General features: G+C 41.1%; 1 protein-coding gene across 1 annotated transcript in view; it reads left to right on the plus strand.

Moving 5' to 3' along the window:
• Window positions 1–630: 630 nt before the first annotated feature.
• Window positions 631–13,646, plus strand: part of Rock1 (Rho associated coiled-coil containing protein kinase 1) — a 118,723-nt gene continuing 105,707 nt past the window's right edge. Inside the window, exon 1 of the mRNA XM_070029464.1 lies at window positions 631–1,516. Within this exon, the coding sequence (XP_069885565.1) occupies window positions 1,424–1,516 (93 nt within the window). The 5' untranslated portion in view covers window positions 631–1,423. The remainder of the gene's footprint in view (window positions 1,517–13,646) is intronic.

The raw sequence follows: 13,646 nt of genomic DNA on the forward strand, positions 1-13,646 counted from the left end.
GCGCTGAGGGCTTTGGTACCTGTCCCATGGCATCGTGAACAGACTGAACGTGTGGGGCTCACTGAAGACCGACGATGGAGACCCTGGAAACGAACCTCCTCTGGCGCTCAAACAAAACGCTGGGGCAGCTGCCAGGCCCGCCACCCAGAGGCCGGGAAAGGAGAGGTCGGGCCTCCTCCGCCCCGACCTCCAAGGCGGCTCACAGTCGAGAGATGCGCGGCTCCCCAGAGCCGACTAGCGCCTGGATCTCTCCCCGCCCTCCCGTCAGGCCGCCGGGCCGCCCATCCCTGGGCGCGCCGCCCCCGGGCCCAGCCCCACCTCTCCCCGGCTCGCCCCGCCCCACCCCGCCCCGCGCCACCCGGCCGGCCCCGCCCGGAGAGGCGCCAGCGTGCGCGCGCGCGCAGGGCCCGGCCGGTTCCCCTTCCGAGCGTCCGCGCCCCGCATGCGCAGTCCGCGCCGGCGGTCTCCCGTTTGTTTGAACAGGAAGGCGGACATATTAGTCTCTCTCGGGCCCCCCCTCGCCCCACCCCCCCGGAGGCATTCGCCGCCGCCGCCGCCGCTCGCCCTTTCCCAGCCGGGACCGCAGCCCCTCCCCGGAGCTTCCCCCCCGCCCCGCATCCTCAAGCCGCCGGGATCCAACCACCGTCTTCCTCACGACCCCGCTCCTCAACCTGTCTTACGTCTCTCTACCGGGCACCGACCTCGCCCTGCCCCGCCGGACACCGCGGCAGCGAACCCGGCAGCGACCCGACGAAAATGGGAGAGTGAGGCTGTCCTGCGGCAACCAGCGCTCGTCCGAGACGGATCCGCGCGTCCGCCGGGCCAGGTGGAGCCGGGGCTGCGGGGCTAGTCCGCCTCCCGCGCCTCAGGACGGAGCGGGCCGGGCCCGCGGCCCAGGCGGCGGCGGCGGCGGCGGCGGCGGCTGGCGCAGCTCCCCACCCGCCCTTTGCTTTCGCCTTTCCTCCGCGCCCGCCCCGGCTGCCCCGAGGGAGTCTCCACCCTGCTGCGGCGGCGGCCGCCGCTTCCTTCTCTCCTCCGGCCCATCCCGGGCCCCGGGCCCCTCCATGGCGAAGGCAGCCGGGGCCCGCTAGGCTGAGGCGCCTCGCCGGAGCGACGAGGCTGCTGGCGACAGCGCCGTGGGGCTGTCGCGGAGGGCTGCCGGGTGGGATGCGACTTTGGGCATCCGGGCGGCTGTGGGTCGCTGTCGCCCCCGGCCCGGGGTCTGGAGAGCGGAGGTGGTCTCCTCAGTGAAGGGCGGGTGGGGGGAGGTCGGAGCGGGAAGCGGGCGCACCTGGTGACCCCGAGGTTCCGGCTCGTGCGCCCGGCGGCGGCTGCGAACTCACCGCCGCGGAGGAAGTGGGGTTGAAATTGCTTTCCGCTGCCGGTGCTGGTACGAGGGTATTGTCACACAGGAGCCAGCAACATGTCGACTGGGGACAGTTTTGAGACCCGGTTTGAAAAAATCGACAACCTGCTGCGGGATCCCAAATCGGAAGTGAATTCGGATTGTTTGCTGGTGAGTGTGTGGCGGCACGGTCTGTCCCCGTGGGCGCGTCCTGGGTTCCGCGTGGACTGCCTTCCGCTGGTCCTCAGCCTGGGTACCCGCGTGGGAAAGGCTCAGGTGTGCCCTATCACCTCGGAAAACGCCAGATTTTTGTTTCCCAAGGAACCGTGGCGTACCTACCACTTGAGTCTCAGCCACGGGAAGGGGTCTCTGTTAGCTGCTCTGGCTCAACTTCGACTGACTGACCTCATCTGTTTCCCCCCAACCCCCCAAGATCCACTTAAAAGCTGTTGTTGCAGGCATATTGTTCTCACGTCCAAGTTAGCACTACGTACATAGTAGTGTTGAATGGCGTGATTTTAGGAGTTATTTATCTTCCACATCTGGTTGACAGTAATATTAGAAAGACTGTTTTCTACTCACAGAGGTTTAGCGCCTAGGGGTTTAGTTTTAGATTTGGCAATGACAGTTGTCAATGTTGAGGAAGTGATGTTGAGATAAAATGGTATGGGTGTCCTGAGGTTGAAGGAATTTTTTTTTTCTGACTTAAGTGTAAAAACCTAAGATAATGTATAGGTCATCGCAATGTTGACGTCTTTTTATAGTATTTTAGTACCACACCAAATGTTATAACGGCCCTTTTTTAGTGGTGGTATTTTTAGCATTGCTACTTTTAAAGCATTCAAAAGAAGTTGTGACATGAAAAAAATCCTATTTTAAAGGGCATTCAGTGGTTGATAACATATGTAAATAATTGGAATTTGGTTCCCCCCATAAGTTGTAATAAGTTGTAAACTGCTTGTGAGCAAGTTTCTCCTTTTACTTTGGCAACAAAAAGCCATCTAATACTACAACTTAATACAAACAAATCCACACCATCTATAAAGTTTTGGAGAGCTTGTATATGGACAAAATTTTGTATATTATGTAATGTAATTTTGGGAATTCAGATTGACAATAGAATAATACCATTGATATATAACCATTTAAAACCCATTCTTAGAAGAAACTTTAATGTATTGTTTGAAATCAGCATTTCAGTTGCTCTAAATACCTGTTATGGTTTTCACATGTAAAGTTTCTCTCCTAAAGTTTCATAATTATTTTAAGCATCCTTGAATACAAAGTGTTAAGAATAGTGTGTTTGAAGCGTCTCATCATTATGGATGCTCTTCGTATTGAGAAAATGAAAAACGTTGATTCTTAATGGAGTTAAAACATTTTAGAAATGAAAAGAATTTGTGTTCAACATCTAATTCATTTTTTATCTGTGTATCTTAGGTTTTATTGTTTTGGTGGTTAATTTTTTGCTGTGATGGGATAGACCCAGGGTTTTCCACATGCTAGGTAGACACTATGATACCAAATTATACCCCTATCCCGATTTTGCTTTTTTTGACCTCTTGTTCTGTGAAGTGTGGTTACAGGAAGACATTAGTAGTATTTTTGTTTGTTTGTTTGTTTGTTTGTTTGATAAGCTGTCTTCTACCCTCTTGCAATAGCTGTATTTGTATTTGATGAGAACCTCAGATAATTGTAGAAATAAGGAGGATACAAGGAAATTGTCTTAAACTTTTTGAGACTCTTATCTAATTAGGATTAATAGTTTCATCTACATACACAGAAACAAAACACTTCACATACTGAGAAAATATGTGACAAATTTCAAATGAATGTTCAAGAATATCTTATATGTGTGTGTGTTCTCATAAATGAAGAGAAAAAAAATGTTATTAGTTGAGAGAGCCAAGGAAGTATGCTTTATGATGAATAGGACAACAATGGGGAATAGAAACATGACTAAAATGACATGTTCAGGGAAATAGAAGAAGATGATGTTGGAAATTTGATTGGGGTTAGAAGCAGAAGCTGATGTTGGAAGTGAGATAGGGGCTAGGTTGGAGGACTTAAGTACTAGGCCTAAGGAGTTTAGAACTGTCACAAGATAAAGATGAATCTGGTAGTTGTGTGCAAGATATGTTGTTGTCAGAAAAGACTGGAGATAGGGGAATTCTTAAGTTACAATAATAGCCCAGAAATGGGTTAAGCCCCAAAATTGGGCATGAAAATGAGGAAGGAAGAATTGATTGAAGTTGATTGAAAGCAAAGGAATCAAAGAGAGAGGGGGTTATGAGATGATTAAAAATATTGAGCCTGAATTATAAGGAATATATATCAGAATAGCAAAGATTGGAAATCACTTGGGAAAAATAATAAATACATTTATGTTCAATTTTAGGTATATTTGAGGGAATAGTGATTCAATTATGAAGAAAAGACCTAGAGACTATTGGAAATATAAAACTAATTAAAAATAATGATCTTGAAAGTCAGTTGCAAAGAGGTACAAGTTGAACCTGTTGTAATAATAAAGGGAAAAACGTAGAACACCAAGGGTAAAAAATGAAGATTGAAGAAAAAGAAGCGACAAGGAGCCTAAGCCATGAAAGCTTTCAGAGTTAGGACTGATAGAAATTGTGGAGCTCAAATATCATTTAGAAGGGGCTAGTTAGTGAACAGATTTGGTTCCTTTTGCCCTCTTGGTCCTTTTTCTTTGCTCAGTACTGTAACAATTGAAGGCTAGTATTGAAATTTTATTTACTGTATCTGAATTTCATAAACATTATAGAGTCTTCTCTGGAGACAAAAACCTCTTTCCAGTTTTGTAGGTTTTTTCTTTGTGTAATATTTTGTGTTTATCATTGAGCATTCACTCATTCACTCATTTTACTGTTCAGAATGACTTCTTTTTCAGTGATGTTCTCTTCCTTTTCTGGATTTTGGACTAAGCCTATATTGTAGGTATAATTCCCCTTTCTTATACCTTAGTTGCTTTTCTCTCTAGATTGTTTTGATCTTTGTTGATTGATTGATTGATTGATTGATTGATTGATTGATTGATTGATTGATTTAGTTAGTTAGTTAGTTAGTTAGTTAGTTAGTTTTGGGTCTGGTCATGGGGCCTGAACTCTGGGCCTGGGAGCTGTCCCTCAGCTCTTCAGCTCAAGGCTAACCTCTATCACTTGAGCCACAGCGCCACTTCCTGCTTTTTTCTTTTTGCTTATGTGGTGCTGAGGAATCGAATCCAGGGCCTCAGGCATGCAAGGCAAGTGCTCTACCACTACCTTCCCAGCCCCCTTTGTTGATTTATTTATCTGACATTTCCTCACCCCTTCTCCTCCTTCCTTTCTTCCTTGCCTACCTCCTTCCTCCTTCCCTGCCCAAACCTGGGTTTTAACTCAGGGCCTCCACCTTGCTTAGCTTGCTTGTTTGGCTGAAACTATACCACTTAAACCAAGCCCAGCTTTTTGCTGGTTGTTTTGGGGATGGAGTGTTGTGGACTTTCTAGCCCAGGTCTCAGCCTCCTGAGTAGCTAGGATTACAGATAATCAACAACTGTCACCTGACTTAAATGATACTTACTGAATATGGGCAATGTGCAGTATATTCTATTTGTAGATTTTTTTTTGTAATTTCAGAACATTAAGGCTAAACTATTCCTGTTTATTTTTATATTTTACTTGTGTGTGTGTATGTGTGTGCGCGCGTGTGTGTGTGCGCGCGCATGCATGTGTGCATGCACTCCAGTCCCAAGACTTGAACTCAGGGCTGGGGCACTGTCCCTGAGCTTTTGTGCTCAAGGCTAGTACTTTTATCACTGAGCCATAGCTCCACTTATGTGTTTTTGATAGTTTATTGGGGATAAGAGTCTCATGGACTTTCTGTGCAGGCTAGCTTTGGACCACAGTCCTCAGATCTCAGCCTCCTGAATAGCTGGGATTATAGGTGGGAGTCATCATTGCCTCACTTTCTTCTTTCCAGAATCTACTTTTCTATAATGGAAATTCCCAAACCTTTTGGTTTCTGACCAGTTTACTGGCAAATGTCTCTTAAAACTTAGCTTTATAAGCGAAAAACCTTTTTTTTTTTTTTTTTTTTGAGGGACCATAATGATGAATGTTATAAAGTAATGTAGCTGGAAGAACCTGATAAGTGACTGTCTAACCTTTTCTTTCCTCTCCCTTCCCTTTTCCTACCCTTCCTTTCCCTCCCCCTCCTCCCATGTTCTGGTATGTGTGCCAGTATTGGTACTTGAACTCAAGGCCTGGATGCTGTTCTTTAGTTTTTTTTCTCTTAAGGCTAATGTTCTACCACTTGATGTACAGCTTCATTTCCAGCTTTTTTGCTGGTTAATTAAAATTCAGAGTCTCATGGACTTTCCTGCCTGGGCTGGCTTTGAATGGGGATCCTCAGATCTCAGCCTCGAGACTAGCTAGGATTACAAATGTGAGCACCTGGCTCTGACCTTTGCAGTTTACTTGTAGCTGGTAAAAGTGTAAGGGTGGAGTGCAAGAGAATGAAGGGAACTATAGTGATTTCTGAGTTCTTTTTTTTTTCTTTTTTTTTTTGGTCGGTTGTGGCACCTGAACTCTGGGCCTGGGCGCTGTCCCTCAGCTCTTCAGCTCAAGGGTAGCGCTCTACCAGTTGAGCCACAGCACCACTTCCAGCCTTTTCTGCTTATGTGGTGCTGAGGAATGGAACCCAGGGCCTCATGAATGCAAGGCAAGCACTGAGCCACCTTCCCAGCCCCAATTTCTGAGTTCTAACACTGTGTTGATCCTTTGAACATATTTTTAGTACCATGGTTGCTCATTTGCATTTTCCATCCCTCCCTCCTTTTCCCCCTTCCGGCTTTCCCTCTCCCTCCCTTTTTAAAAAAAAATTGGGAAGCAGAACTAAATGAAGATTTGGATATTAGTCTCAAAATTTCTCCTTTCCTGGCTTTGTTTACTTAGTGCTTCCCATCTTTTCATTAGGCTTAATGTTTTTCTTTACCTCATTCTTTAGCTTATAACGATCTCTTCCTTTTCACTGTCTTGGATAATTCATCGTCTTTACAGACTTGATTACCTTTCATCACTGATACCTAAATATATGTTTTTATTTTACTATCATATTTTAAAATCTCAAGTGTCTGACTGCCTTCTCAACATCTCTACTTTGGTATCTTGTTTTTACTCATATTTCTCAAATCCCAAAATAGTTTTTATTCATAAAATTGTTTGTCATTAATATCACTACTAGATCTGCCATGAAACTTTTAATTTATTTAACAGTTCTAGCCTATACATTGAATTATTACAACAGATCCTGAGTAGCATTTTGGAATCTAAATTATTGTATAATCTGTATGAATAATATGCAAGTTGGCTTAATAAAATTTAGGATTCTGTTAGTAAAATGAAAAGATCAGAGACCATTACATCTTTAGGCCTCAAAGCCCTGTACCTACTATTGTTCATAATTTACATGTTAGTGTTGACAATATCAGCTGCACATCTTGTTGGGTTAGACCAGACTACTACTACTACTACTTTCTTCCTTCTTCCTCTTCTGTCTTCTGACAATATCAGCTGCACATCTTGTTGGGTTAGACCAGACTACTACTACTACTACTTTCTTCCTTCTTCCTCTTCTGTCTTAACATGATGCCCAGGCTCCTGGCCTCAAGTGAACAAACTTCTTACTCCCAATTTCCTTTTTTTTTGGGGGGGGGGTCCGGTTCTGGGGCCTGAACTCTGGGCCTGGGCACTGTCCCTCAGCTCTTCAGCTCAAGGCTAGTGCTCTACCACTTGAGCCACAGTGCCACTTCCGGGTTTTTCTTTTTGCTTATGTGGTGCTGAGGAATCGAACCCAAGGCCTCAGGCATGCAAGGCAAGTGCTCTTACCACTGAGCCACCTTCCTAGTCCCTCCCAATTTCTTAATGACTAGGAATTACAGGCACATGCCCAATTTACACCAGACTGTTTTCATGTTATGTTGCAAGATTTTATTTGTTAGTATTTTTTTTTTAAGTTCACCAGCTGCCCAGGTATAAAAATTCTGCTTCCAAAATCTCTTGATGTGAGTTCCATACCAAGAACAATCAAGTTGCCCTATTACATGTGCCACTCATGGTAGGAACCTCCCCCCCCCCTTTTGTTTTTTTTTTTTGATTGGTCTTAGGGCTTCAACTCTAGGCCTGGGCGCTGTCCCTGAGCTCTTCAGCGCTCTATCACTTGAGCCACAGTGCCACTTCTGGCCTTTTCTGCTTATGTGATGCTGAGGACTCGAACCCAGGGCCTCTGCATGAGAGGCAAGCCACCTTCCCAGCCCATAGAAACACCTTTTTAAGAATGGTTTTTAAAAAACAAAATTAGTCTCCTGATTCATTTATTTGTACTATAAATCTTTGTGTAGGGTCAAATTTAGGACTTGTCATGTATGTACTGAAACAAATTCTGAAAGCTTGTGTTATCTTCAGGAAAATGAGAAGAGTTATAGTACTGGATGTTTAAGAATTAAACAATAGTGCAAATCTGTTATAGCATGTGATTAGTAAACATTTATTAATTGCCATATTGTAATATTACTGGCATATTGTCTTCTATAAGTATAGAATAATTTAACACCTCAAGCCATGCCCATAAATTAAAAACCCAGATGTGTTTTACTTAGGTATTCAGGCTAACTATAAATAAAAAAACAGACATTCAGATCAATTCAGTAGAACAGGAAGGGGTTTTGAGGACCATTTGTTCATTTAGTCATGATTTATAATATACCTGCTTTGTGTCAGGGGTTTGTTTGATATTTAAGGAAAGGGAGCTAATTTGTTGAGATGTAGTTATCTTGTTTACCTTGTGTAAGTTTCTTTTAGTATGTGTTCTGTAAATAGGTCCTCTTGCACTACAAGCATCCTGTGGGTGTATAGAGAGGTGGCTCAGAGTAACAGCTGAGATATGAATTGGGTCATTCATTAATCCAAAAGAAGGAACTGTGTATAAATTTTAAATTCAGTTTTAGACTAGACTTTGACCTGACAGCTTACTTGTATCTTATAATAAGTTTTTGCTAGTTTGGAGACACAGTGAAAACTACAAATTCTATTAAGATGAATGACAGAAAAACGCACATATCAGAAAATTGAGTTCTGTTGCTGCAGCTAATCCAATAGTTTAATTTTCCCATTTCCAGGGATACATCTATTTAATTGAAGTCCACAGTAAACCACTAGAAAATGTGCACACAAGATAAAGCACTGGCTTTACCTTGTTTTGGTATTAACTGTGTGATGAAATAAATCTGTTTCTCTTTTTTCTTATTTGGCTTCACTTTGTCTATTTGTAGAAAGAAGAATTGGATCAGATATTTACTTATACTCTTCCTATCACTAAAACTCAGGGTGCTTTTATTATACTTTAGTAAGCTTTTTTTGAAATTTTCCTTGGTTTGTTATTTATGAAATAAAATTTAAAAGTTAAATAACATTAGGTAGAAATAAAAGAATATGAACCATCTTTGGTTCATGCTGATTTTGGAGCTAGTTCCTAAACTAATTGTTACATTTGGCACTTACCTTTGAATAACTTTAGAGGTTTGTACTTTTTGAATGGAGGAGATAATTAAGATACTCATTTGTGTGCCCATTAAAATGCATGCCTTCAGTTTACTTTTCTAGCATTGCCTTACTCTCCTTGTTTGGAATTGTTGTATATAGAATACATTTATTAAAGTTTCTAAACAATTAGTAGGAAGCTTGGTATTCAAGTTAATGTCTAAAGTCTGATTCTCTGAGAAGTTAGAGCTTATCCTAAACTTGTGTTATATTTTGAAAGGTAAGCTAATTCGTGTTGTGCTTTTTTGAGCCATACTTCCTATATAAACTTTTGGCAAGAAATTGAGATGTTTATAACTCATAACTAATTTTGAAACCATGGATCACATTAACTCTTCTTTTTTCTTTTTATCATTCATTAACAAATGTTTATTTGATATACATTGTATGCTAAGCACTCAGGTAGGGTGCAGTTGGGATACCATGATGAGTAAAAACAAACATGGGCCTTGCTGTCATGAAATTTATAATTTCAGGTAGAGGATTAATTAAATGTCTGTCACACTAAGATAGGGGTGGGGTGAGGCTTAACTTGGAAGTAAGAGAGATGATCATGCCTTTCCTTTAAGGTTTGGGATCTATTTAAAGACTTGTGGTAAAGTAAGCTAAGTATATAATTTCAGATATGAGTCTGTAGATTGTTTATATCAGATTCACTTGAGGAACTTGTTTAAAAATGGAATCTGGGCACATACCCAGATAAAATCAGAAATTTTGGGGATGAGATCTAGGATTCTGCATAAAATACAATTTATAGACACCAAGTTTGAGACTGTAGTTATAGTATAAAAAATACATTTTTTGAGGGGGTTGATTATTTTAAAGTGAAACATTTCAAACACACAGAAGTGGGATAGGGAACCCCAATTGTGCTTTTTGAATTTCATTATACTTGACTCATCTATCATTTAGCTTTTCCTTACTAAAATATATTAAATAGATTACCCTTTACCTAAACTTTAGTGTGTGTGTGTGTGTGTGTGTGTGTGTGTGTGTGTGTGTGTGTGTGTGTGTGTGTGTGTGTGTGTGTGTGTGTGTGTGTGTGTGTGTGTGTGTGTGTGTGTGTGTGTGTGTGTGTGTGTGTGTGTGTGTTTGTGCTCGTATAGAGGCTTGAACTCAGGGGTTGGGCACTGTCCCTCAGCTTTTTGCTTAAGGCTGGCACTCTTACCACTTGAGCTACAGTTCCACTTCAGGTTTTTGCTGGTTAGTTGGAGAAAAGAGTATCCCAGACTTTCCTGCTTGGATTGGCTTCAAACCGTACTCCTCAGATCTCACTTAGTAGCTAAGATCACAGGAATTGAGCCATTGGCACCCAGTACCCAAACATTTTAATATAAGCATGCCTGTCTCATCTGTCTGTCCTCTCTTTCTCTGACTCTATCTCCATTTCTGTTTTTCTCTCTCTTGTGATGGATGGTTCTTGGTATGAACTCAAGGCTTGTTAGGCAAGTACTCTTACTGCTGAGCCACTCTGTCAGCCCTGTTTTTTGCTGGTTATTTTTGCCATAGGGTCTCTTTTTCTACCTGGATGAGTGCCTAGATATGATCTGTGTTAGACTTTTTCCATTGTAGCTAACACAGGAGCTACCATATCCAGCTCTTCATTGAGAAGGGATCTTACAAAGTTTTCTACTTAAGCTGTCCTTGAGCCTTGATCCTACTAGTCTCAGCCTCTAAAGTAGTTAGAATTATAATCATGACCTACCAGTGCCCAACTTTAATAAGCATCTCTTAATTTAAAAATGCAAGCAGCTAGATACAGTAGCTCATGTCTATAATCAGACTTGTATGGGAGGTGGGGATCTAGGGTTTGAGACAAGTAGGGAAAAATGTTTGCATAATCCTGTCAATAAAAAGGCATGGTGGTACATGCCCATCATGCTACCTGATCACTTCTCATCAGCCTCAGGACTTGATCCTCCTATGTAAGGCCTCCCCGCCTTGACTAAGATGACAGGCTAGCAACTATGCTCAGCTTATTGAGATGTAATTTTTGTTAACTTTTTGCCAGGCTTGGCTTCAAGTAGCAATCTTTTTGGTCTGTGCTCTGGAGATGTTAGAATGGTAGGAGTGAACCACTGTACCAGGGGCCTGGACATTTTCTTATGTACTACAATGACCATTATAACGAAATTAAAATTAAAAAGAATATTAGAAACTCCTTGGTATCATTAATTTTCAGTTTACATTTTCATTTTCCTGAGCATCTAAAAGTGATTTTTCTTTTTTCTTTTGTATCTCTGTATATGATTGTGGTATGGGGTTTAAACTCAGAGCCTTTGGTTTGCTAGATAAGCGCTGTACCACTTGAGCTACAAACCTTTTTGCTTTGTTATTTTTCAAATTGGGTTTCATGTTTGTTTTTTCAACCAGGGCTTCTAGTCTTCATACATACACCTCCTGCAGACCTGGGATAACAAGCATGCACTACCATGTTCAGCTTCTTTGTTAAGATTCACTAACTTTTTTTTAACCTCAATACTGTTTCTCCTTTTAGAATTTTCAGTTTGCCTTTTGATATATTTCAACTTGTTTCTCTACCTACTATATTATACCCTTTATAAATTGACCTAAAAGCCTGATTTGATCATTAGTAAAATCCTTCATAGATTGTGTTTTCTTTTGTGTCACATCAAGAGGTATAAAATAAGATGGCTGGCTCACCATTAGTGGCATTAAGGTTGGTCATTGTGTTCAGGAGGTAACAGACCATGAACATTTTGTAAAATCACTGAGCCAGTGATTTTATCCACTGATTTTCAGTTGAGCCAAGTATTTTATTAGGGATAGCAAATGAATGATTTTCTAATTCTATTCCATTCACATTTATTAATTAATTCTATTGAGAGAAGAACTTACACTTAACCATATGGGACTGCCATTTCATGATATGCAGCACAAGTCCCCCAATCTTTAGTTGCTACTTTGCAGAAGGTATTTTAGAACTTTATTGTAATAAGACTTGGTGTAATTTGAGTACAGTTTAACGAAAGGACTATTTGCAAAAGTATAGACAATGTTTAAGGAAATCCAGTTGGGGATAGAGCAGTTCCCTGGGGAACTCAGTTGCTATCACTTCGGGCCTCAAGGGACAATGGAAGAGAGTATGGGAGGGTAGCTCTGTGGTAGAAAGAAGCATGCTAATTTGACTGCTTCCAGTGTCCTACCCTCATTCTCTTGAACACGAACAACAAACAAGATGTAAGCAGCACTGCTCTTTCTGGGTTTTGTCTTATTTTTGACATCAATAGGGAAACATTTAGAAAACATTTTTGGTGTTTTTCCAGCCATTTTTGTCAATACTCCGTTCTATTTTTGACTGAGAGCCTCTCCTATGTTTGTATGTAATCCTAATCATTTTTGATGGAGCTTTCTTATATTTGCTACATTAAGATGCCCAGGCAGATCTCGGCACATTTCTTGTCCCAGACTTTGAAATCAGCTATTTCTCCAGGAAGCTTTTTTTTGATGAAGCATGTTGATCTGAATACTCATTGCTACTGGGTTAAAATTGTTTCTTATCTTTGTCCAGTGAGTAGAATTAGTATTTTAGTTTTGAAAAGAAAACAAAAAGTACCTTATACTTTTTCATCAATTAAACTATTTGATTTGAGGATTTTTTTCTCCCCCATAGTTAGGAATTCTTTCTTTCCTTTTTAATGTAATTTTATTTTTGTGTATAGCAATTTAAAAGTTAAAACTATTTAAGATATATTTAGAAGATTCTCATTTTCAACTGTGTCCTTTCTGTTTCTTTTCCTATTTTTATACTTCTTAATATTTTAACATTTCTTCTTAAAGAAAAGTCTGTCATACACAGGCATATACATACGTATGTATGTAAGCTTATATATATATTTTTGGGGGGCGAGGTGGGGGTCCGGTTGTGGCGCCTGAACTCTGGACCTGGGCGCTGTCCCTCAGCTCTTCAGCTCAAGGCTAGCACTCTACCACTTGAGCCACAGCGCCACTTCCAGCTTTTTTCTTTTTGCTTATGTGGTGCTAAGGAATTGAACCCAGGGCTTCATGCATGCAAGGCAAGCGCTCTACCACTGAGCCACCTTCCTAGCCCTATATTTATATTTTTATACATTTCTGGTGCAAAAGATAGTATATATTGAACTGTGGAATGGTGATATTCCTTTGTGGAGCTGCGTGCTATTCTGTTTTGTGGGTATTAACATCATTTATTCAGTTTTCTGTCAATGGATATTTATGTTGTTTGTGTTCTTTTGTTATTACTATTTTGCTATTACTATTTGCTATTTTCTTTTTCTGTTACTAACAATACATGTAAGTCTGTTCATATATTTGCCAAGTATCTTTAGAGTAGATTTTTAGAGGTACCATATGTATGTAAAATTACATATGTATGTGTATATAATTTTGCTCAGTATTGCAGTTTTCTCTGCCTTTTAGGAGTGGTACTATTTTAGATTTCCATCAGTAATATATGGAATTATCTATTGCTCTCATGGAAAGTGTGTTTACAAGTACCAGCTTTGAACAGAAAAAGACAAAAGAGTGTAAGACCCTGAGTGTAAGCCCCAGAACCAGTACAAAAAACAAGTTTGAAAAGTGTGAGATATAATATCTTAGTGTAATTTTAATTTCTGTTGCTCTTATAAGTAAGGTTGAACATCTTTTCATATTTTTATGAATCATTTGTACTTCTGTGAACTTTCTGGCAATATTTGTTACTG

Source organism: Dipodomys merriami, unplaced genomic scaffold, assembly GCF_024711535.1.
Source record: "Dipodomys merriami isolate MVZ:Mamm:240054 unplaced genomic scaffold, mDipMer1.0.p SCAF_2, whole genome shotgun sequence".
Classification (NCBI taxonomy): Eukaryota; Metazoa; Chordata; class Mammalia; order Rodentia; family Heteromyidae; genus Dipodomys; species Dipodomys merriami.